At 54.1% G+C, this 22109-nt stretch overlaps 1 protein-coding gene across 1 annotated transcript in view; it reads left to right on the forward strand.

The window, feature by feature from the left end:
• Positions 1–291: 291 nt before the first annotated feature.
• Positions 292–22109, forward strand: part of HDGF (heparin binding growth factor) — a 30625-nt gene continuing 8807 nt past the window's right edge. The window contains exon 1 of the mRNA XM_073323236.1: positions 292–661. Coding sequence (XP_073179337.1) covers positions 575–661 — 87 coding nt within the window. The 5' untranslated portion in view covers positions 292–574. The remainder of the gene's footprint in view (positions 662–22109) is intronic.

Below are 22109 nucleotides of genomic sequence, written 5' to 3' on the forward strand. Positions count from 1 at the left end.
TGGATACTTGATGATTAGGAATATTTGCTTTTGCTACAAGACAAATGTAGCAACGACGGAGTCGCTCTTTGCAACTTGTGTTTGCTCGCACCTGACCGTCTGCAGGCCGGAGTCTCTCTCGAGTCCCCCCCCCCCCCCCCCTTTGTATCTGTTCGCTCCGAGTTCTGCGCCTTCAGCCTGCTGACTGCACCCCCCCCCCCGGCTTTTTGCTCCTCCTTAGGGGGGGGACTTCACACCAAGCGCTGTGCCTGGGACGAGGCATCAGCAAACGAGCCTCCGATCGCATCCACCGGGAGGGGGGGTGGGGAAGGGAGGGAGCAATTGAATTTCAAACACAAACAACTGCATGGGGCACCGACCCGTCTCCCGGGAGCCAACCTGCTTCTAGCACCACCGGCTCCCGTCCCCCCGGCCCCCCACCCCAGCCCCCCCAGGCCGCTTGCTCTCCGGAGGGGTGGGGGAGAGCCGCTCGCCGGATCGCTGGGGTTTGCCTCCAAACTTCACCCTCCTCCCCCACTACCTAAGCCCGCACCCCCCCCCCCCACTTTCCAGCAGCCTGGCGCTCAAGGCGAAGATGTCCCGGTCCAACAGGCAGAAGGAGTACAAATGCGGGGACCTGGTGTTTGCCAAGATGAAGGGCTACCCCCACTGGCCTGCTAGGGTAAGGAGCCTGCAAGGGGGATCGGGGCTGGGGGGGGGCGGCGGTGTGCAAAGGGAGGGGGGTCGACACTGCCCCCCTTCAATGGGATTCTCCGTTGCATAACGCGGGCTTTTGCACGTTGCACGGGGGGTGCAAGGCCGACCAGGCTCAGCGCCCCCGGCTGGCCCAGGCTTGCTCCCCCCACCCCCCGCCGGGCAGAGCGCACGTTGAGCCGGGCAGGGGAGCTCGTAGTTTTAGATTAGAGGGAGCCTGGGGATCTGGAGTGGGACGCAGCCCGTGCATGGGATTATAAAACTCCCAGGCTAGGTTATAGGTATGGGGGCCAGGAGATCTGGAAGTGGGGCACCACCTGGGGAGGGAGATTTAGATTATAAACCTCTGTGGATCTGAAATTTAAACGTAGCCAGGGAACCTACATAGACTAGCCCTGGAAAACAGAGATTAGAGGATAACACTGTAAAAACTGGGATAGAACAGGGCCCGGGAGCCTACAGATTACAAGTGGACCACTGCCCTGCTTTCCAAGGATTATAACCCCTAAGATTATCTGTATAACGCTCAATTTTACCTATGCCCAAGAGAGTGTAATATCGGCTTTCAGGTTTTGTAGTTTCTTCATCTCTCTTTTCAGCCATTTTTCATAGGATCGAATTTCAGCTTCCACGTGAGAGGTGTATTTCATATAGTTTGTGTGAAATCAGGTCAGATAAATTATACAGAAAAAAGAAATTCAGTGTATATGCTGTTCTCTGTGTGAGCGCAAAACCTGCAATTAGACCATATAATAAATAGGTAGGAAACGACGCAGATTTATAACTAGGTTAATCTATTACTTTGTTTTAATGTGTGTTTATATATGCTGCCCTGTGCATTTTCATGCTGGACAATACATATAGTGCTCTGAAACAAAAGCTGGTAAATATATGGAAGCCAGATGGATATTTGTAGTGCTCCATGAGTGTTTACATGGTCCTGTCTGTTTTCATGCTGTGCAGTACACATCTCTGGGAACAAAAATTAGTTCATACACATGTAGCTGGGAGTCAAAGTAGACTATAATAAATATATACATTGTGGTTTTGTGGCTGCTTTATATGACTGCACCTTTCTCCATATTTTCTATGATTGTGCATTATTATTCCATCAGCGCTAAAAGCGGCTGCAACTTAAAAATAAATATCACTTGGTCTATTGCCTGCTAATGATGCAGTTTGTTTAAAAAGTGAACCCGGTTGTATTCAGAGTTTCCTGCTAGGAGGGTCTCCTGCATTTTTTTGCTAATCTCCTTGGAGACAGTAAGTGAAACTAGACTTTCCCTGTTGTGTTTTAGTGGGAGGAGGGGAACTGGAGGGGGTACCAATGGGGATTGTCATATTTCATCTTCAGTGCAACAAACAGAGCTCTTCTTTATTTTTGTAATATTAGACTCCAGACAGAATTAAGGCTATAGTCAGGGGGTCACTGGTAACTGCTTTTGCCGTCTTTGTCAGAGCTTTAAGGGTTCTTGTTTATTTATCTTGTAAATTTAATTTAAAGGCACAGTAGTTCCATTTAGGTGCCCTGGGCCCTATGGGCCAAATCCCCAGATCGTGTAAAGTAGTGCCCATGTGTTACACCAGCTCAGGATCTGGCCCTTTGGGGGGTTCCTTTGTCGTGTGATTGGTTGGAATTTTAATTTTGCCCGGTACTAAAAAGCAAATGCCCAGCTAGTGCTAAGAAAGTTTCTCTACGAAGCTGTGTTGGCTCAGCCTAGGAAATGCGGGGGTAATTCTGGAAGCACATGTGCTGGTCTGTTGCCTGCTTTGGGGGGGGAGGTTTGTCAGACCAGGCCTGCAGATGACATATCTTATAAGCTGGTAACACACGTCCACGTTTGTGTTTTCTTCATTAGTTCAAACTAACGGCGGAAAAAAACAAACCAGAACTTCAGATCAGATGTTTCCTCCTTATTTTGACCTCGTTTAGTTTTTGTGCCTCTGTTCGAGTGAAACTCTATTAATAGACCTGGGTCCTAGGCCCACAAGCTCAGACTTCTGACCACTTGATTCCCTTATTGGCATCGGGGCCCTGTTTTGTGTGTGTGGCTTGATTGTAACATAAGTCCCACGTGTTATTTCCGAGCACATGTGGGGTCCTTAGAGTCATGTGGTGTGCCGGATACCGTGAGGCTGGGTTAGGGAATTGTACCCCAGTGGAACTACATGGGTGATGATACACCAGTGCAAAACCCTATAATGCAGTCGCACTGCACTGGTACAGAATGGGGTTACACAGCCATAGGGTTAAGGTGCCGAAGAAGTCGTGCATTGGGTATAATTTAATTTCACTCCCAAGTGGTGCTGCTCAGGTTAAAAGTACTTTGTTATTTCATAACGAGCCTGATTTGATGTTACTGGCTGTGTCCGAACAGCTGGATATTGTAAAGTGGGATTCCTACATGATTGCCCCGATTCTGCAATCCGATCAGCGCCTCTGGACCCCTGGCGTAGCTCCCATCTCAGGATCGGGGCCTCTCTAGGTCCGTGCAGAGAGCCTGATTCTGTTGCAGCTGGCAGGAATTCTGCCCTTGTTTGAACTGGAACCAGGGTGGGGCTGGTTGGAGCGTGTGTGAACAGCAATGTTTTAAAAATCAATATAAATATTTGGAGCGTTTTGGGGGAGTGTTCTGCTGCTCCCCGGGATAGGCCCATCCAAGCCAATGGCAAAGTCCTGATCCAGGCTTTTGGGCTCTGCCATACTGTCGTCGTTTAATAATAAACAGGAGTAAGATTGGGCTGGTGTGCAGGCCTAAGTCCAGATTCAGCAAAGCACTTGGCACACGTACGTAACTGAGAGCTGGGGATTTAAGCATGTGCCAACGCTTTGCAGAATTGGGGCCTCCACCCTCGCTCTCCTGAGCCCTGCTGATGTCCCCAGACATAGGTGTGAGCGGGGGCTGCAGCAGGAGCTGCCCGGGGAGGGGGTGGTTTTCCTAGCTGCTTTATCTGGGCTCCTTGGGGCCTGATCCTGGGCTCTTACAGAAAGACAGCAAGAGCCTTCGCCATGCACTTCAACGGCAGCCAGCTCCAGGTCTTTAAGAGACAGACTTCGCCAGGAATCCAGTTGCTCCGGAGCGAGAGGGTGGGGAAGACAGACTCTTGCTTCAGAATACGTTGCTGGTTATTTTTAAGCGGTTGATGATGCAGTTTAAAATTTCCTTGGAGGATTTGCCCCCGCCCTCTTCCTCCTCGGTGCAGACGGGACAGGCTGAAAACGAAAGCGATTTCAAATGGAAAAATCGACCCAAAGAGCAGCTTGTTTGAAAGCGAGTTTTGCGCAGCCTCCCCCCCCCCCCACTCCCTCCTGGCTTTTGTGGAATTACTTCTGTTTGGTTTCATACCGTGTGGGGGGAGGGGCAGGGGGATTATAACTTGGCTCTGGCCTGGAAATGTGTTTGAAAGCAGCTTTTCGAGGAGGAGCCAACAAGTGATCCTCAGAATCAGAATGTTTTCAGCGTGGGGGGGGGTGTTGTTTGGGGGGACGGGAAGGGGGCAGCATGGGCCGAGTTCTTGTTCGGGGGCTTTTGATCTCTGGCTTGAGGGGAGCATGGATTTTGCTTTTCGAATCTGTTACGTTTCTCCCAGCCTGATTAAGGGGATTGCCAAAAAGGAGTGTGAGAGGCTTACTGCGTTTCTCTGGGACCTCCCTAAGGGACGTGTCTTTTCATTCCTGGCTGGAGTTTTGCTTCAGGAGAGGAAAAAACTCTTCCTTTGGCTGCGTGTGGCCTTGGGGGCTTGATTCCCCTCTTCAGAGGGGCCTAGGAGTGTGTGGAAGGGGTGAATTAGAGGAGCACCCACTTTAAGACCCCTTGACGTGCCTCAGGGCGGGGCGAAGCGGGCCTCTCCGCGGTGTCACTGGGAATCGGGCGCTGAGATTTCCGCTGGGAATTCTGCGGGGGGAGCCAGCTTGTCTGAGCTCCCTGCAGATCAAATTATAAAACAAGTGCGTGGGGGAGGAGGGGAACACAGGCAGGTTTCATATTGGGCATGTGATCCACGCAGTGCACACAAAGAACCGCTCTATTATTATTATTGTTTGTAGGCCAGTAAGAGCTCGAGGCCCCGGTCAGGGCCCCATTGGGCCGGGTGCTGCACAGACCCACAGCGAGAGACGTGCCCTGCCCCGAAGAGCTCACGGGCGATTATTTCTCTGATGGCAGGATCAAGCTTGTCCCTTCACAGCCATGTGAAGGTGTGGGGCCGGATCCTCTGTTCCCTGTGCAGCCGTTCGCACCAGTGCAAAGTGATGTAAAACGCTCCCACATCACAGCCACAGTGTTTTGCTCTCTGTTTGCCTTGGTGTAAACAACCCGACAAGCTTCAGGGCAGTGGGGAATAGGACCCAGTAGATTTGCTCCTGGTAGTAAGCACTGGGAATATCCTGCACCTCCTTTGCCAGTGAGCAATCCTTAGTCAGGGCAGGAAATCTCTGCAGGATGCAGCCTTGGAAGGGCAGATACTCCTGGCCTTACTCCCACAGATAGGGTGACCAGATGTCCCGATTTTATAGGGACAGTCCCAATTTTGGGGGCTTTTTCTTATATAGGTACCTATTATCCCCCACCCCCACCCCGATTTTTTAACACTTGCTATCTGGTCACCCTACCCACAGATAATCCCATTACTTGTGTGAGTAAACCGAGCAGGGTTGCTCACACAAAAAATGGGCCAATTTCTTTAAACCTTTAAGATTTTTTTTTAATGTGTTTTGGTCTGGTGCATTTGTGCAAAAAACCCAGGGTCTAAATCAGGTGAGAGTGGAATCTAAAGAGACAATCAATAAATTAAAACTAGAGAGGCATAAACAGGAGGGAGGCGTGACCAAGGGGACTGCTTGAAAGTCATTTTATTTAGATCATAGTTCAGTTAGGTCATCGGCTCTTTCGGAGCGGGAGCTCTCTGGGAGCCTGTACAGCGCCTAGCACAATGGAGTTCTTGGCTGGTCCCTAGGCTGTACTGTAATTAATATGACTGACCAGCTTTCATTGTTAACATGTCTTGTTAGTTTTAGGTTGAGATTTATCGGGAGCCCCAGTGGGTTTAAGCTCCCAGTTGCCATTATGGGACTCGGGCAGCTTTGAAAGGCCCACCAAATGGCCGTCATCACCCCAACTGCCTAAAAGAAAAAAAATCCAAACAAACCTAACCCGTGAAATAATATTTGTAACCTAAAGGATGGAGGGGAAGGTTGGCTTTGGGGTTGAGGTGCTAGCCTGGGACTCAGGAGATCAAAGTTCAGTTTCCAGGCTCAGCTGGGTCCAGTCGCTCCATCTCTCTGCGCCTTTGTTCTCCATACTAATCATTACACCTATTATGGTAGCACTTAGGGGCCCCGACCAAGACAGATGGTGCCAAGCACTGTATGTACGTGTGATAAGAGACCGTCCCTGCCCTAAAGAGTTCACAATCTAAATATAGACAAGAAGTTGGAGGGGAAACTGAGGCACCAAGAGGGACAGTGACCCAGAAGGCCAGTGGTAGGGACGGGCATAGAAGCCAGATCTTCGTAGCCCAGCTCTTTAAGCACAGAGCCGCTCTTCCTCTTGATTTTAAGACCTTGGTTGTGTCGATTCAGAATTCCAGCTCTGCGGAGCGGGGATTGCATCTCCCTCTGTCTGTGCAGCCCCTGGCACGATGGAGCCTTGGTCTCCGTGGGGGCCTATCGGTGCAGGTAGCAATACAGGGATACACACAGCTGCTGCAGTCGCTCTGCGTTCCCGACCTTAGGGACATCCCCCTCTGCAGCTATGGGATCCAAGTCCCTTCTTAATTATAGCCACATTATTTATTTACAGACAATTCAGAGGAGGTGTTGCAGGTTTGCTCCTGATCCTTCTGGGGGAGAAGTGCGGGGGGAGGTGCTCAGCACCTTTCAGAATCGGGGCCCCAAGAGGCTTAAGTAGAAGGCTCATGCTGCTGGCTGCACACAGGGCTCCTCGGTGCTGAGGTTGTGCGGGGAGGAGGTGGATCTTTGGCACCCTGCAGGAGCGGGCCCTTCAACTGTTCTTGGGGCTTCCTTGCTTGTGCGCCCTGCCTCTTTAAACGAGAAACCGGATCCTGGTGGCCTCGTTGCTGCAGGCTCCGCTGCCGCTTTAAGGAGCTGGTCTCTGCGGGCCACGCCATTTGTTCTGAAAGGCAAGAAACTAGTCGGGAGCCTCTTAAAGGGAAACGCCATCTAAATCGGCACCCAGGCCCCGGCTGTCTCCTTGCAGCGACGCCCCCGGGGCTCTCTTCTCTCTCGATCCTTCGAGAGTGAGGCGGAACCCGGCCTGCCTAATTCTGACCGGGATCCCAGGTTTGGTCTCGGCCCCGCCATCAGAACAAGGGGGCAGCTGCATCCCCAGAAGCAGCGAAAGGACAGGGCTTGGCTGAATATAAAGAGGCTTTTTTATTGTGGCTGCCGGACTCAGACAGACCCCGTGGTCCTCTCTGGCTTCCAGTCTCGCCCCGCGTCGCCGTACGCTCGGGCTACCTGTGCACCGCCCGCAGTCACCTGAATTGCCTCCTCTTGCCTCCCCTCGGTTAACCTCAGTTTCCCCATCTGTTAACGATAGGGGACTTGCCCAGGGGCATGTGGCGTCTGGCAGAGTGGGGAATTGAACCTGGCTCTCCCAGGCAAGTGCCTCGAGTGCAGAACCAGCCTCGCCCCGTCTATCCTGGCCTGCAGGGCGAGTCCTGACGTTTCGCTCCAGATACAAGCACAGAGGCTGGGTGCGGTGCTGGAGTGGGAGCGGCTCCAGGGTGGGCCCCTGGGTCGCTGCGTTCTGCCCCCTGCAGCAGCCAGGCCCTCCTGGATAACGCTGTCTGAGCCACGCCCTTCTCGGTGGTGGGCAGGGCAGCTTTCTAGCCAGGCTGGTGCGCAGCAGTGGCCCTGCCTGGACCAAGTCGAGGCTCGGCTGTAGCCAGGGGCCACTGATTGCCGCAAAGGTCTGGTTGAGCAGCCTATGGGCCCGATTCTGCAGGGTACAGCGTGCCCCGGCGTAGTGCCGAGCGCTCCTGGCTCCCAGCGGCTTCCGTGGGAGACCCTGCCGGGGGCTGAACTCCCAGATTCCAGCCGTGTTAGCTTTGGATCCACCTGGGATAGGTCTGTTACCTTGTGCCTCTGGGGGGGCCCCTGATCCTCAGTGATGCTGAGGCCACTCTGGCAGCTGAAGGGCTTGAAATGGCCCCTTGAGAATTGCCCCCTGAGTAGGGGAACCCCCTGGCTGGTGTGGGACTGTCGTAACCCTGCACTGTGGCTATTCCCTGCTTCCCGGGGGGCACAGAAACAGAGCGTTAAATAAGAGCAGCCTTGAGGCTGCTGTGATTGGCAGTGGGGCCCTGGAATCTGGGGAGCACAAAGGTGACCTTGGGCAAATTGCTTAGCCCTTGTCTACACAAAACAGCAGAACCTTTGTAATGACGCTGGTCTAGTTAAAGCGGTACAGCAAGGGTGCAGGTATACTGGTATAAAGGTGCTTAAACTGGGGGATTTAGTCCCGTACAGGAAGGGGAATAAATTAAACTGGGCTCAGGTACCTTTGTACTGGTGTAGCTGCGTCTATGCTAGGACTTGCACTGATATAACTAGATGGGTGAGAAAATCACGCCCCTAGCTGATGCACTGATACTGGTATAAGGATTGTGGGTGGATCTGGCCACGTTGCCTTGCTATTGGAAATTCCCCCCGTAATAAAGTCTTGTTGGGCTTTGCCAGTGTGATACGTTCCCAAGCGTTTTCCTCTCTCTGACTGATGAGAGGAAGGGTCTTATCAGCCCAGAATGAGGGGGGTAAGTTAAGGAGATGGGATCTGAACGTGCCTGGGATTCCCACGTTAAGGTCCCGGCCTAACAGATCAGCTGTGATCAAGAGCTGCTGCGTTTAACCGGGCACCCAACCCACCCCTAGCGCTGACGACGAAGGGAGAGCGCCCCCTATTGAGTCACACGCACTGCTTCCTCCAGCGCCGTGGCTGAGGGGGAGGTTCGTACCGACTCCAGGGGACAGCATGGGTCCTATTGAATCACCAGTACCACTTCCAGCAGGACGGCGGGTTTCCCATCCAGTCGCAGAGCGAGGCGGACCTTGCTTAGCTTGCACTGGCCCACCTCCTGCCCAAAGAAAACCAGCAAACACCCCAAGGAAGCCAATTGGGTCGGCCACCCCAGTGACACCACCCCAGACCCCGGGGGAACAGGCAGCATGGGCAGCGTCTCCTCAGTGCACACCCAGCACTTCAAATGCATCACCCTGAAGGCCTCACTCAGCCTCTGTTCCCCCACGGCACGGTGCCCAATCTCAGGGCCTTCTTCAGGCCCGGGCTGGCTCTTCCTCTTACTGTCTCTTCCATGACTTCCAAGCTGGCTTTCGTTCGGCATCGGAGTTTCCGAATTTTCCGCAAAAAGGAATTTTCACGGGTTTTGTTTTGTGGAAATGTTCGTTGTATTATCGCTTATAACATCAACCGTAATTTAGGCTGTCCAATTTCAAAATGGAAAGTCAACATGCTCTCTTCTGCAGATGGCAAAAATTGAGCATTACGATCTTATCGAAATGCTTTGTTTTGATTTCCCCACCCCACCCCCCAAAAAACCCTGATGTTTTGTCAAAGTCACTGTGTTCCCGCGGGAAGTTTCCATTTCAATGCAACAGTGTTTTCCAGTGGGAAAAAGCCCGGCTGGGAAATTCTCACTCAACGCTAGTTCTGGGGTGAAGTTCTCTTCAATAAATGAGACTGCAACAGATTTTCCATCTGGATCTCGATCTCGGAGATGCTGATTTAATTCCAGAATTTTTCTGGCTTGACACTGAGATTAGAACCTGGCTGGTTTTCTGTGCATACGCAGGGAGCTCCATGACTCTCCAAGTAGCCTTTTGCCATCCACCCGAGAGAGCTGGTTTGGAGTCCTGCTTGGGAAGGCAGATGACATGAGTGTGTTTGCCCCCAGCCCAGCCTCTGCCTGTCCTGGTGGACGTCTGTTCACCTCGCATGGCGTGATCCGGGAAAGGGTCGGGGTGCTGCTTGGAGGAGGAGGTGCAGAGGCCAGCTGAGTGGATGCCTCAACCGGTGCGTCCACACAGAGCAGATACTGCCCCAGAGCCCGTGGGAGTTAATCTGGTCTCGCTTTGCCCATCTCCTCTCTGCACTGCTGGGAGCCTCCAAACTGCTCACTGCTCCAATCCACCAGGTGCCCCTCTGCAGAGCCAGCCCAGCCCCCTCCCCCTGCCCAGTGTGTGGGACGTGCAGTAATGCAGACGCGTCGCATGCCAGGCTGGCTGAGGGGATGTCTGGGGCTCTCGGGCAGCAGAGAGGGAGTACAGCCTTATTTTCTTTTCTCTGTCCTGTTCTTCAGGCCTGTCACATTCCCTCCCGCACAGCCCTGTTTCTCGGGGCAGGGCCCGGGGCTGTTGTCAGAGCAGCATCCCTTGCTGAGGGAGCCAGCCTCTCTCTAAAGTGGGGACTCTGGCGTTCAAGGATTCGGCATATGCTAAAAATGCTACGGTACCAAGCCTGGGATCACATTCCCTGCCATGGCCTCTTGGCATGGCGTGGAAGCCACAGAGACAGAACTCTCAGCCTCCTGTTCTGAGCTATGGGAGAATCACCCGCTTGCGGAGTGCAGTCTAGGGCCTCTGACACGCCACTGAATTGCTCAGATTCCATCCGGCAGAGAGTAGTGGGGCACGTCTTTTCCATTCGCATGGCAGTAGTGGCTGGGAGCCACACTCGTGGGCCAAGACCCCATTGTGTGCGGTGCTGTAATAGACATAATAAGAGACCGCCCTGGCCCTGACCAGCTTACAATCTAAATAGCCAAGAGAGACCAAGAAGGAGAAGGGAAACTGAGGGACAGGAGGGGAAGCGACTTGCCCAAGGTCACCCAGCAGGGAGGCCAGGTTTCCTGAGTCTCACTCCAGCGCTCTAGCCATTAGGCCACACGGCCTGCCCCTGACACTCTAGGTAACAAACATTGTCCGCCTGTCGCACTGCTACAGCAACCGTCTGAATTTTCACCGTGTGCCCCATGAGGGTCACAATCCCCCATTTTACAAGTGGGGAAACTGAGGCATGGGCCTGGGGTGGGAAGACCCCCAGTGCGCTGATGGCTCGACTCCCGTCCCCTATGAAGAGCCGCGACTGGGAGCTGAAAGTGAAAGTGGGAGCTGGAGAAAGTCGGCCCAGGGAAAGCCACTGAGCACAAGCAGGCTGAGCAATCCTCTGGAAAAGATAAAGGAGCCCCGGGTTATTGCGACCTCTCCCTGCACAGAGCTTGCGTGCGGCAGCTGGGTTGCTGCCTGACCTTCCTGCTGATTAAATGTAAACATGAAACCCCAGGGGCCTGATTCTCCTTTGCACCCAGGCTCCTTTACGCTGCTCTAGGGCCTTGCGGTGGGTGTTGGTGATATTCCCTCTCGCCCAGAGCGTGCTGTCAGCGACAGCCAGGCCAGGTGCATCTCCTGCTGTTCCCTGACGGGCCTGAACCTGCAGGGAGACAAGGGCACTGGGCAATTCCCCAGCTTGGATCCCAGGGCCCGGAGTCATTTAGACCCTCTTGAAAATGTCACCCATCGTCTCTCAGCCCCGGTGCCCCCCGGGGTTCGTGCCTCGTGCACACAGCAACTCCCGGGTCCGGTTGCCACTGCCTCTCACTCGCGTGGTGCTGGAGTAAATGGCTGCGCAAGGAGGCAGGGCCCTGGAGGATTGGGAGGAAAGAGGGATAACAACACTCGCGTGGGGGGGGCGGGGAGAGGAGGAGTTGGAGCAAATGGCCACTGATGCTTCTGGGGAGGGGGGGAACACCTTGTTACGACTGCGACACCAGCTGAAGGCAGTGGGGTCTGCGAAGGCCCTGATCCTAAGCCCAGTGGAGTCAGATTCCTCTTGAATCATGCGCTGGGAGAGTGGGATTAAAGGTGAACAAGGATGCTGTGCTGACCAGTGGTCGGACCTGAGGGAGGCAGGGAGAGGGAATCCCAAGAATCAGCGCCATCTCTGCTGTCGACTCTTATTTTGGGAGAGGCTGGGTGGGCTAGTGGTTAGGGTCCTGCACCAGGAGCCCTGGATTCTGCTCCTGGCTCTGCCACTGCCCTCGGGGAAGTGGCTTCCTCTCTCTTGCTGTCTCCGTTTCGTCTCTCGTCCCTCCATCTGTCTCGTCCTTTCACACTTAGCTTTTCGGGGCAGGGACTATCTCTTGCTGTGTGTCTGGGCCGTGCCCAGCACAATGGGGCTCTGATCTCACGTGGCGCCTCGAGATGCCGCTGCAATACACAGAATAAGTGACTGTGGGTGAGTCGCTCGGCCCCTCGCTGCCTCAGTTTACCCACTTGTAAAAGTGGGTGTAATCCCTATCTCCCAAGGGTACCGTGTGGTTTGAATTAGGTCAGTCAGACCCTGGGGTGGGGGTGGTCAGACTCTTGGCCCATCACATGTTTACACCAAGGCTCCTTTACGCTGCCAGGATGGTGCAAACACTAGAATAGGGCCTGGGGTCTCAATCTCCCCAGGAGAGCTGTGGGCCAGCATTGTCCTCATTGGGTCGGGGTGTATGGTGGCATCAGGAGCTAGCCTGCTGTGACTCTGACTCATTGTTCCTTTCTCATCGCTGCTCAAGATTAGTCACAGCTGCTCCGAAGCGGGTCTGAGACCTGGGGACACCTTTGCCAAGCTCCCACTCCCCCATTTGGTTTTCATATCGGAGATGGAGGGTTGGGGTGGGGAGAGGCAGGCAGGCGGTCCACACAACACAAATTCTTAAAGATTAAACCCTGTGATCTTGTAGTTCGCTAGCACAGCCTAGGGCGTGACAGCTGCGTGGAAGGGCGGGCCTGACCTTTGTCCTATCGAATCAGGCTAGGGAACCAATTCCAACCCGCAGCAGCCGTGCTGGGGCTGCTGGTTGGCTGGGGCCGGCCCATCACCAGCTGCTGCCTGGCACGTTCCTGCTTGGGCAGCAGAAGCAATGGGGCCTTTTCATATTGCAAAACAGAGACTAGCTGATCATCTGAGGATCCCGAAGCACTTTGCAGACACTCAGCCTCCTAGCACAGCTTGTGAATCAGGGGAGGCCCAGGGGAGTGTGGGCACAGTTGCAGGGGTGGGAAACCCAGGGCTTGGAATAGCAGGGGGGCTGCAAATCAGGATTTGAGAGGACACGGACAGAGGTGGGCAGGGCAGAGGCTGGGGAGCAGGGGCACTGCAAGTTGAGAGAGCCCCACTCACGCAGGGAAAGGGCTGAGGGGGCTGGGGGCGGGATTGGAGGGCACACGCAGAGCGGTGACAGGGAAGCTTGCCTATTGTCTGCCATCTCATTGAACAGAGGCAAGTTCGATTAGTCACCAGCCTTGAGTCACTTCTCCCCGGTCCGTACGTGACCGTATGACCGAGCTTTCTGGGTTCAGCCTGTCTGGTGTGGGTGGGCAGCGGCGGCTGGCGCAGTAGCTTAGGACTTGCCCCCTGCATCGCCAGGCAGCTGAGCTGGGTTTGATCCCCGCTCCCGGAGCCCAGGCCTCTTACTCTGGGTGGGTGGGACTCCCCGGTGCCGTGGAGGAGAACGGTGGGGGAAAGCAACAAGCGTCGCTCAGTGTCGCCCCACTGAGCTTCTGCCCTGCCAGACATTTTTTCACGTGGTTCGCACAACTGAAGCACACTCGCCTTGCAGGAGTGGCTCTTATCCCGCAGGGCTGGGCCTGGCTCCCCGCCCTGGACATCGCGACTTGGCATGTGGGGTCACAGCACGGCCCTGGTTTGGCCCAGCCGTCTCTCCCTTTGATGGTTTGGCGGGGGGCTTTCAAATGGGGGGCCTGAGGCAGATGGGCACCCCTGCACGTGTGCACGACTGCGGGCACCACTGGTTGTTAAGGACAAAGGCGGGTGGCGGAGATGCAGAGCTCTGGGTGCTGTGATATCAGGAGTCACAGACACGCCCCCCAAGGTAGGAAGGAGGGTAATGGGTAGGGCACTAGAGTGGGAAGTAGGATATCTTGGGTTCAGATCCTGGTATTGCTATGGACTCCCTGTTGGACCTTGGGCCAATCATTTCGGCTCTGGTTTAAAAGGCACTGAGGCATTGCTGTGCTCAGTGTTGCAAATGTTACGGGTTTAGGAGCCTAAGCCTCATTTTCAAAATGGATTTAGGCACTTGAGACTTAGGCTCTTCAATGCGTTAAGTTTGCCATGCTGAGCCCTGCAAGGCCTTAAAAATCTGGGCCTTGGTCGCTGTGTGCTTCAGTTTCCCCATCTGTAAATTGGGGATAATCCTTCCCGGCCTCCCGGGGAGGATGGGAGGAATGAAATCCATTAATATGAGGGGTGGAGGGCGGTGAGGGAGTGTGAAGATACTTTAATACAGTAGCACTTAGCTCTTATGCTGGACTTGTCATCCGTGGATATCAAAGGACTTTACCAAGGGGGTCACTGTCGTTTAGTCTCATTTTCCAGCTGGGGAAACTGAGTCACCAGGCGGGTTGACTTGCTGGGAATAGAACCCAGGTCTCCTGATCCAGTACTCTATCCACTAGGCCACGCTGTATCCCCTGCAGCTACTGTAATAGCGTAGCTGGGGCCTCACTTCCAGACAGTAGCCAGTGCGTCCCCATCATGTGACTCCTTATTTGCATCTGGCCTCCTTCTGGCCCTGGTTATCTGGTACCCGCAGACACGGCAAGGCCGCTAAGACTCTTGGGCTGGGTCGCTGCAGGCTCAAGATCCACCTGGGGAACAGATCAAAACAAGAAGGCGCAGTCCAGGGTGTCGCTGGAGCCAACCTCCCCACCCCACACCCAGGGGCACAGAATCCGTGTGAAATGACTTGGGTTTCCATGATTTTCTAGGTGGCTGGGAGGCAGGGGGGTCAGAGGGGCATCAAGCAGCCTGAAATCGAAAACCCTGTTGCTTCCTGTCTGTTGCGGGCTAACAGCTTCCCCGGCTGCGGTTACAGTCACTGGGCAGGTATATTTCGTGATCCTGCAGCTTTGGCGCGTCCTCTCCCAGCAATGGGAGCAAGGAGTAGATGAGAGGCAACCTGACCATCCTTTCCCAGAACGAGAGCCAGGTAGTCGAGGTCCCACAGCACTCCAGGGGGAGCTGAGCTCCAGCCTGCCCAGAAGGGCAGGGGGCCATGTTGCAGCTGAGTTCCTGCCACACGGAGCGATGAGGCGTACGGGTCTAGAGAGGCCCTACACTGCTGGCACCGCTAGGCAGTGCTGTAATAATAAAAATGGCCAGAACAGAAGACTGGGAGCTGGAAATCAGTGAGTTCTTGTCCAAGCTTTGCAAGAGCCAAGACTGGTCCTTCTCCTGCTCTGTGCCTCAGTTTCCCTATCTGTTAAACAAGGATGATGATACCGACCTCCCCGTTTCACCAGCCCAGGAGGGTAAAGTCAAGGTGTTGATATGTGCATGGAATTAAGGGCTGTAGAGCAGCCTATGTGGTGAATGCAGCGCCTCCATGAGCCGACCCCCATCCTCTCTGTGGTTTGTATGTATTAAAGCAGCCACCACGAGGCACCAGCTGAGATCAGGACTCATTGTGCCAGGTGCTGCCCATGCACCCAGGGAGAGACAGTCCCTGCCCTGAAGAGCTCACAGGCTAAACAAAGGATGGGTGAAAGAAAGGATTATTATCCATTCATAGATGGGGAAACTGAGGCATGGAGCGATGTCATGGCCTGATTTCCAAGGAGCTCTGGAGAACAGGAGCCGAGCTCTTTTGAAAATTTACCCCTCCGTTTTGGGCACGGAGCATTTGAAAAGCCAGCCCCACGTTAGGCATAGAACCCCTGTGTCCCAGTCCGGTGTGCTGCCCACTGGACCCCACTGTCCCTCTGCCTTGAGAGTGACCGGAGACTGCGCTGGGTAGACTCCCGATCCAATTCATCGTCAGTCTGGCCATTCCCACGCCGGGAATTGTTCAGATCTGGCCCTTAGGTTTTCCTAGATGTGAGCACTCTGCCCGTTCAGAACACACTGTACTTTGGGTTCCCCCTGACTGAAGTCCCTATTGATTGATTTGTAACTCTTGTTAGCAAACAGCTGCCAAGAGTCTGGGTCTCCCCAATGCTCCCTTGGCTTTGGAGGAGCTTTGGCTTTGGCATCAGGGGCTTTTTTAAATACTGGGGTGGGAGCAGAGAGTTCTACCACCAGAGCGGAGCCAGGATCGCCTCCCCAGGTCACAAAATAGCAGCCCTGCTTCACCCTGCAAAGCACCTTGGCTAATCTTTAACGCGCTCTCTAGCACTGTTGTTCGCTCTGCGCTTGTCCAATAAAGAATCTGTTACCTTAGACGTAATCTACTGTGTATATGATATTAAAATGTGCCCGAATATTGTGATGTGCCTTTGCAGACTTCCTACCAAGGATTACTGAACCCCCTTTTCAAACCTTAACTAACTTCCCCCCCAGCAGCTCTGTGATTTAGGTAGGTCTGATGCCGCCCCGTGCCTCAGTTTCCTCATCTGTAAAATGGGCATGTGACTTGCCCAAAATCATGTTGTGAGTCAGCGGCAGAGCCCAGGAGTCTGGCTCCCAGGGGTAGGTGTTTTTGATTCCAGCACCTTTCTACCCAAGAACAAGCTCTGGTTCCTCTGAGGTCCCACCAGAGTCGTAGGAAACTGACCCCTCTCACAGACTTTCTTGCGGCCCTCCTTGGTGGCTTTCTCTGGACATTTTGTCTGAATTAGTTCTGGCTGAAACTTGGAGCTATTTCTAGAAACTATAAAAAGCTTCCAGAGAGTGACTTTTTGCTTTTATTCACACATGGGTGGCGTGTGTGTATGATTTTTATTTGCTGAAATAACAGCATCTGCTGTAAGCTTTAACTGGCTGTCTTTGGGAGGAGGATGAGGGAGAAGGGGACGACTAGAGAGGAAAGATGGTCCAGTGCTTGGGGCACTGGCCTAAGGTATGGGAAGATCCAGGTTCAATTCCCTGCAGTGCCATGGACTTGTTATGTGACCTTGGGCAAGTCATTTAGACTATCTGTGCCTCAGTTTCCCATGTGCACAAGGCGGGGTTTCCCCTATCTCACAGGGTTGTTAGGAGGACAAACCACACTAAAGACTGTTGAGTGCTTTGAGATCTACCGATGAAATGGCTATGCAAGAAACAGGCTTTGTTAATGAGACCTGAACTAGGTATAAACATCCTCCAGGGAATGATGGATCCAGACTTGGAGCCGTAACCTGAGCTGGTGTGAACTGGCGCAGCCTTACTCCCCTCTGCTGATTCATACCATTGGAAGGTCTGGGCCTTTACCTGTAGCTGAGCCCCAAGCAAGAACAGCCATTCTGTAATTTAAGTCCCAAGGCCTCATGGGAGGTGTAGTCTGGCTAGAGAGCCAGGCCCATCTTGGAAAATTGGGACAGGAACCAACCGAACTACAACTCCCAGAAGGCACTGCGGCAGTTTACCAAATGGAACTATTTCGCTGTTTGGGGTTTTTCAGCCAGAAATGAAAGCGTCCTGCCCCAAAAAAAAAAAAAAAAAAATCCTTTGGTCAAAACCTGAATTTCCTTTGCCCCCAGCCGGAGTTAGGAACCCTCCTAGCCAGTCGCTGGCTGCCTGGCGTTAGGACAGATCTCCCAGGGACTGACAGGCTGGGCCATCACTGCCCGTTCCTGCGGTTAGATGCCTTTGGCTGCAGCCGGTGCGGCAGGAGGCTGGGCAGGCCAACAGGCTGGAAAAGATCACGGAAAACCTCCACCCCAGTTGGCAGTAGTCCTTTAGCAAAGAGGCTAAAGCTCTGAAGGCCCATTTTGCCCACTGGATTCGGGCTGAGGCATGCGTTGGCAGAGAGTAGGACGCATGGGAAACTGACCTTGCCGGGGCGTGCCTGCTTTGGGCACAGACAGAGGTCTCTGTTCTCCATCCTAGCCCACTTGCTAGCTTCTGCATAGGGGGAGGGGCGATTCAGGGTTTTTTTCCCCCCTCCTCCTTGCCTGTGGTATTGTGTGGCCAGGCGTCTTTATCCGTAAAGGCAGGTGCAGCTTGTGTTCCTGGCTCCCCAGGGAGAGCCCCTCACACCTGGCCCGGCTCTGGTGCGGTGGGAGGGTCCACAGCCAGCCCTGACACTGTGAAGATAAAAGTCGGGGAGCTTGCGATTTTCTTTTCCTTTTTAAACAAAGAGATTCAAAAGACAAGGGGTGAATAGGCGGGAGATTCTGGCCTGGCCTTGATCCTTCCAGCCAGAGCCATCAGCAATGGCCCCTGAATATTCCCGATTAACTCCCAGTGCAGATGCTCCAATTCCAGAATCAAAGCACTTGATTCCGAATTCCACTTGATGTGCTGCCCATGCACGCAGTAATTGGGAGTAGTTAATCTCCTCTGCATTCACACCCTGCTTTATTGCGAATTAACTCTCACATGTAGCCAAGTCCTTGGGTGGGAGAAGGGAGCGGCTGTTCTGCGCCTAGAGCAAGGGACTGGGAAGAAGGCATCCTGGGTTCTAGGCCCAGCTCCAAGAAGGGAGTGAGGGGTGTCTAGTTCTTAGCGTGGGGGGAGGTTGAGAGCGAGGACTCCTGGGTTCAGTTCGCAGCACTAGCTGGGGATGGGGACTAGAGATTAGGGCAGGGAGCTGAGAGGCAGGACGCCTGGGTTCTATTGCTATCTCTTCCATCAAGCTGGGCGAAGCCTCGTGGACTCACTGCAGGTGCTGCCCTGACAGCATGGCCCTTAGGGTGGGGTCCAGGGTTAACAGCTTAGTTTCGGCCTAGGGGCTGACCCAGCCTGGCCCTCCAGCCCTGTTACCTGCTTGCCAAGAGGCTGGAGGTGCCCTCTGTGTGGGTGGGCAAGGGAGGGGCACAGAGCTGATTTGCTTTGCAAAGGGGACATTATCGTGACCCCTGCCTGCAGAATAACACGACCCGGGAAAGGGAGGAGCGCATGGGGTGCAGAAGGGCTGGAGCTTTGCTGGTTTGTTTCCCAAAGGGGGATATTCCCCCCCCCCCCCCCGCCCCAAATCAAACAGTGGGGCAGAGCCGCTGGTGGCAATGAGATCATAAGCCACAGCTGTAGCAGCTGGAATGTTTAGCCCTGGGAAAAGCAGAGGAAGGAGGGGACGGGGACAGGGGTCAGTTGTTCCCCCTGGCCACTGGAGGCAGGACCAGGCATAAGAGGGTGAATCTGCAGCAAGGGAGACTTGGGTTTGATATTGGGGAAAAACTTTCCCCTTATGGGGGGTTGAGCTCTGGAACAGGCGTCCAGGGGAGGTCGTGGAATCCCCATCGTTGGAGGTTTTTCAGAACAGGCTGGACAATGCCCTGTCAGGGATGGTCTAGATTTACTTGGCCCTGCCTCAGCGCACGGGGCCGGCCCTGATGCTCTCTTGTGGCCCTTCCAGCCCCACGTTGCTCTGATTCTAGAATAAAACCCAAGGCAGGTGTAGGGAGCAGCTCCCCATCCAGGGGAAGGATGTGGGGGCCTGCACTGCACCGTCCATGCTCTCCCCCCTGCCCCCCGCCCCCATCCCGTTTGTCTCTTTTCCTGAGAGCTGCTTTGTTTTTTAGCTTTGATCTGTGTAATGTTTCAGAGGAACAGCCGTGTTAGTCTGTATTCGCAAAAAGAAAAGGAGTACTTGTGGCACCTTAGAGACTAACCAATTTATTTGAGCATGAGCTTTCGTGAGCTACAGCTCACTTCATCAGATGTTTACCGTGGAAACTGCAGCAGACTTTATATACACACAGAAATCATGAAACAATACCTCCTCCCACCCCACTGTCCTGCTGGTAATAGCTTATCTAAAGTGATCAACAGGTGGGCCATTTCCAGCACAAATCCAGGTTTTCTCACCCTCCACCCCCCCACACAAATTCACTCTCCTGCTGGTGCTAGCCCATCCAAAGTCACTTTGGATGGGCTAGCACCAGCAGGAGAGTGAATTTGTGTGGGGGGGTGGAGGGTGAGAAAACCTGGATTTGTGCTGGAAATGGCCCACCTGTTGATCACTTTAGATAAGCTATTACCAGCAGGACAGTGGGGTGGGAGGAGGTATTGTTTCATGATTTCTGTGTGTATATAAAGTCTGCTGCAGTTTCCACGGTAAACATCTGATGAAGTGAGCTGTAGCTCACGAAAGCTCATGCTCAAATAAATTGGTTAGTCTCTAAGGTGCCACAAGTACTCCTTTTCTATCTGTGTAATGTTGCTTCTGTTTGGTTTCCACCTGGATGCCTGACTTCACTTCCCAGCACTCTGTCAGGAATGTGGTCTAGAAATCAGAGCATGGGGAAGAGAAGCCAGGACTCCGGGGTTCTATTCCCAGATTTGGGAGGGGAGTGTTGTCTATTGATCAGAGCAGGGTGCTGGGGGAGCAGGACTCCTCTGTTCTCTTCCTATATCTGGGAGGCCTGTGAGCTGCTCTTTAATAATAGAGATGGGTCCATCCTGAAACCTCCATTTCCAAACTCCCCTTGGTGGGCATGGAGAACACCAACACCTGAATTCTGCAGCTGGGGTCTGTGCCTCCGTTCTGGCAGACACCCTCCCCCTGTTCCTTCAGTTCTCCCAGCGCTCTCCACCCAAGTTGCACGGGGCCACATGTCGGTGACTCGCCCGTTGCACTGTTGATTTGGGCACGTGCGGGTTTCCCTGTTGGTGAAACTTTCTTTTCCTGTCTGTCCCTGGCCTGCGATGATTCCCAGGAGCAGGGGGTGTGTGTGAGGTGGCGGGAGGACAGAGAGCGTGGCTGGGGGCAGGGGATCGGGTCTGGCCCGGCGGTTGTGGTTTCCTTTGTGTCGTCTCTATCAGGCCTGGCAGTGGGTGGCGGGGCATTGCAGGGAGCCAGTTATCGGACAGGCCAGAGAGCCAGGGGGAGGAGCACAGGGTGGCATACAATGGGGGGGGGGTGCTCATGCAGGTTCTGGTGTGATAGTGGGGCAATGGAGGGATGCATTGTGAGAGTGGTGGGGGGCGTGTGTGTGTACAACAGGAGGGGATCTGCTCACAGAGGGGGAGGGGAACGGTGTGTGTAAGGGGGAGGGGCTGCTGCGAGCGTGCATGGGGGAGGGGTAGTGTGAGACGTTGTGAGCGTCTGTGGGGGAGGGGATAGAGCTGGTGTGACAGTGCGGGGAGCTGGTGTGTGGTCACCTGGTGGGACTGGGGGGCCGGGTTATGTGGGAGGGGGATGGAGTTGGGTGTGTGTGTGTGTGTGTGTATAGGGGTTGTAGGGGGGGGTTGGGGGTGTGTGTGGAGGGGGCTGGGGGGGAATGTAAATTGCGGGGGGGTGCAGGCCCAAGACCAGGGAATGTTTGGGGTATTTGCACTTACACAGATCTCAGCGCTCTTTATAAACAGCCCATTCCCCATGTCGTAGATGGGGAAACTGAGGCACAGAGAGTGGAGCGAGTGACTCGATGAAAGCCAGGCTGCAAGTCAGCAGCAGAGCTTTCGGGAGGTCTGACGCCCAGGGCCTTTTGCTCTAACTCCCTGGACCCCGCTTCCCTCCCAGGACTGGGATTAGAACCCAGGAGTCCTGATTCCCAGCTTCCCCACCCCCCTTCTCCAACCACAGCCCAAGCCCCTCGCCTTTGTAGATGGTTTTTAGCCGATCCAATTACAGCTGACCCCCTTCCCCCACTCCTGCCTACTTTCTAAACCAAGGGAGTGGAGGAGGACAGAAATTGGAGGTGATTATTGCTTTTTAGGCAAGGGGCTTTCTATTCCCTGCATGCACGGGGCCCCGGGATATGACCTCCCACCCCCTAGCTCCCCCCACCCCACCCCAGACATCCCGCAGGCAGCCTTTGATCACCAGCCGAGTGGAAAAGCTGCATTGTTATCCAAGCCTGCTATGGAGAATTTTAATGCTGTGGTTGAAGTTAGACACCCCATGCAGGGAAGGTGTGTGGCGGCTGAGGAATTTCTCTGTGTCACGGTGTCGTGTTCCCTAGACCAGCTGCTGCTGGGAAGGGCAATTTATGAAACAAGGGGGATGGGGGGGATGCTTTGGGTCTTGCATGTTGTATTCTGCCCAGCCTGGTTTTCCCTGGGTGCCAGCACTACTTCTAGAACTATTTTGAATGTTTACTGTGGAAACGACTGTCTCTCGAGGCCTCCGAAATGCTCGGATCTGGTGCTGCCATGAGACAGTGATTTGGAAAAGGGGCCTTGACTCCTAGCTTGAGCCTTGGTGTAAAGAAGATAACTGCGATGTTTTCTTGGAATCAAAGCTATTCAGTCTGTTCCCTCCCCCTTGCTTATTTTCCTACCCACCCGCCAAGCCCCCTATGTCAGTGCAAACCCCGTTGGGCAGGATTTTTGCAAAGATCTAAAATGTCACATGAGAATAGTTTTAAAACGGTTTGACCCTGTCACCGCGTGGGGACCAGTTCTGAAGAATCATGGAAAATGGAGGAATAACCGGGTGTATTGCAGTACCAGCTAGGGCCATGGTCAGGGCTCCCTGGTACCACACACTGTGCAAACACAGAC

The sequence above is a fragment of the Lepidochelys kempii genome, chromosome 24, assembly GCF_965140265.1.
Source record: "Lepidochelys kempii isolate rLepKem1 chromosome 24, rLepKem1.hap2, whole genome shotgun sequence".
Taxonomy (NCBI): Eukaryota; Metazoa; Chordata; order Testudines; family Cheloniidae; genus Lepidochelys; species Lepidochelys kempii.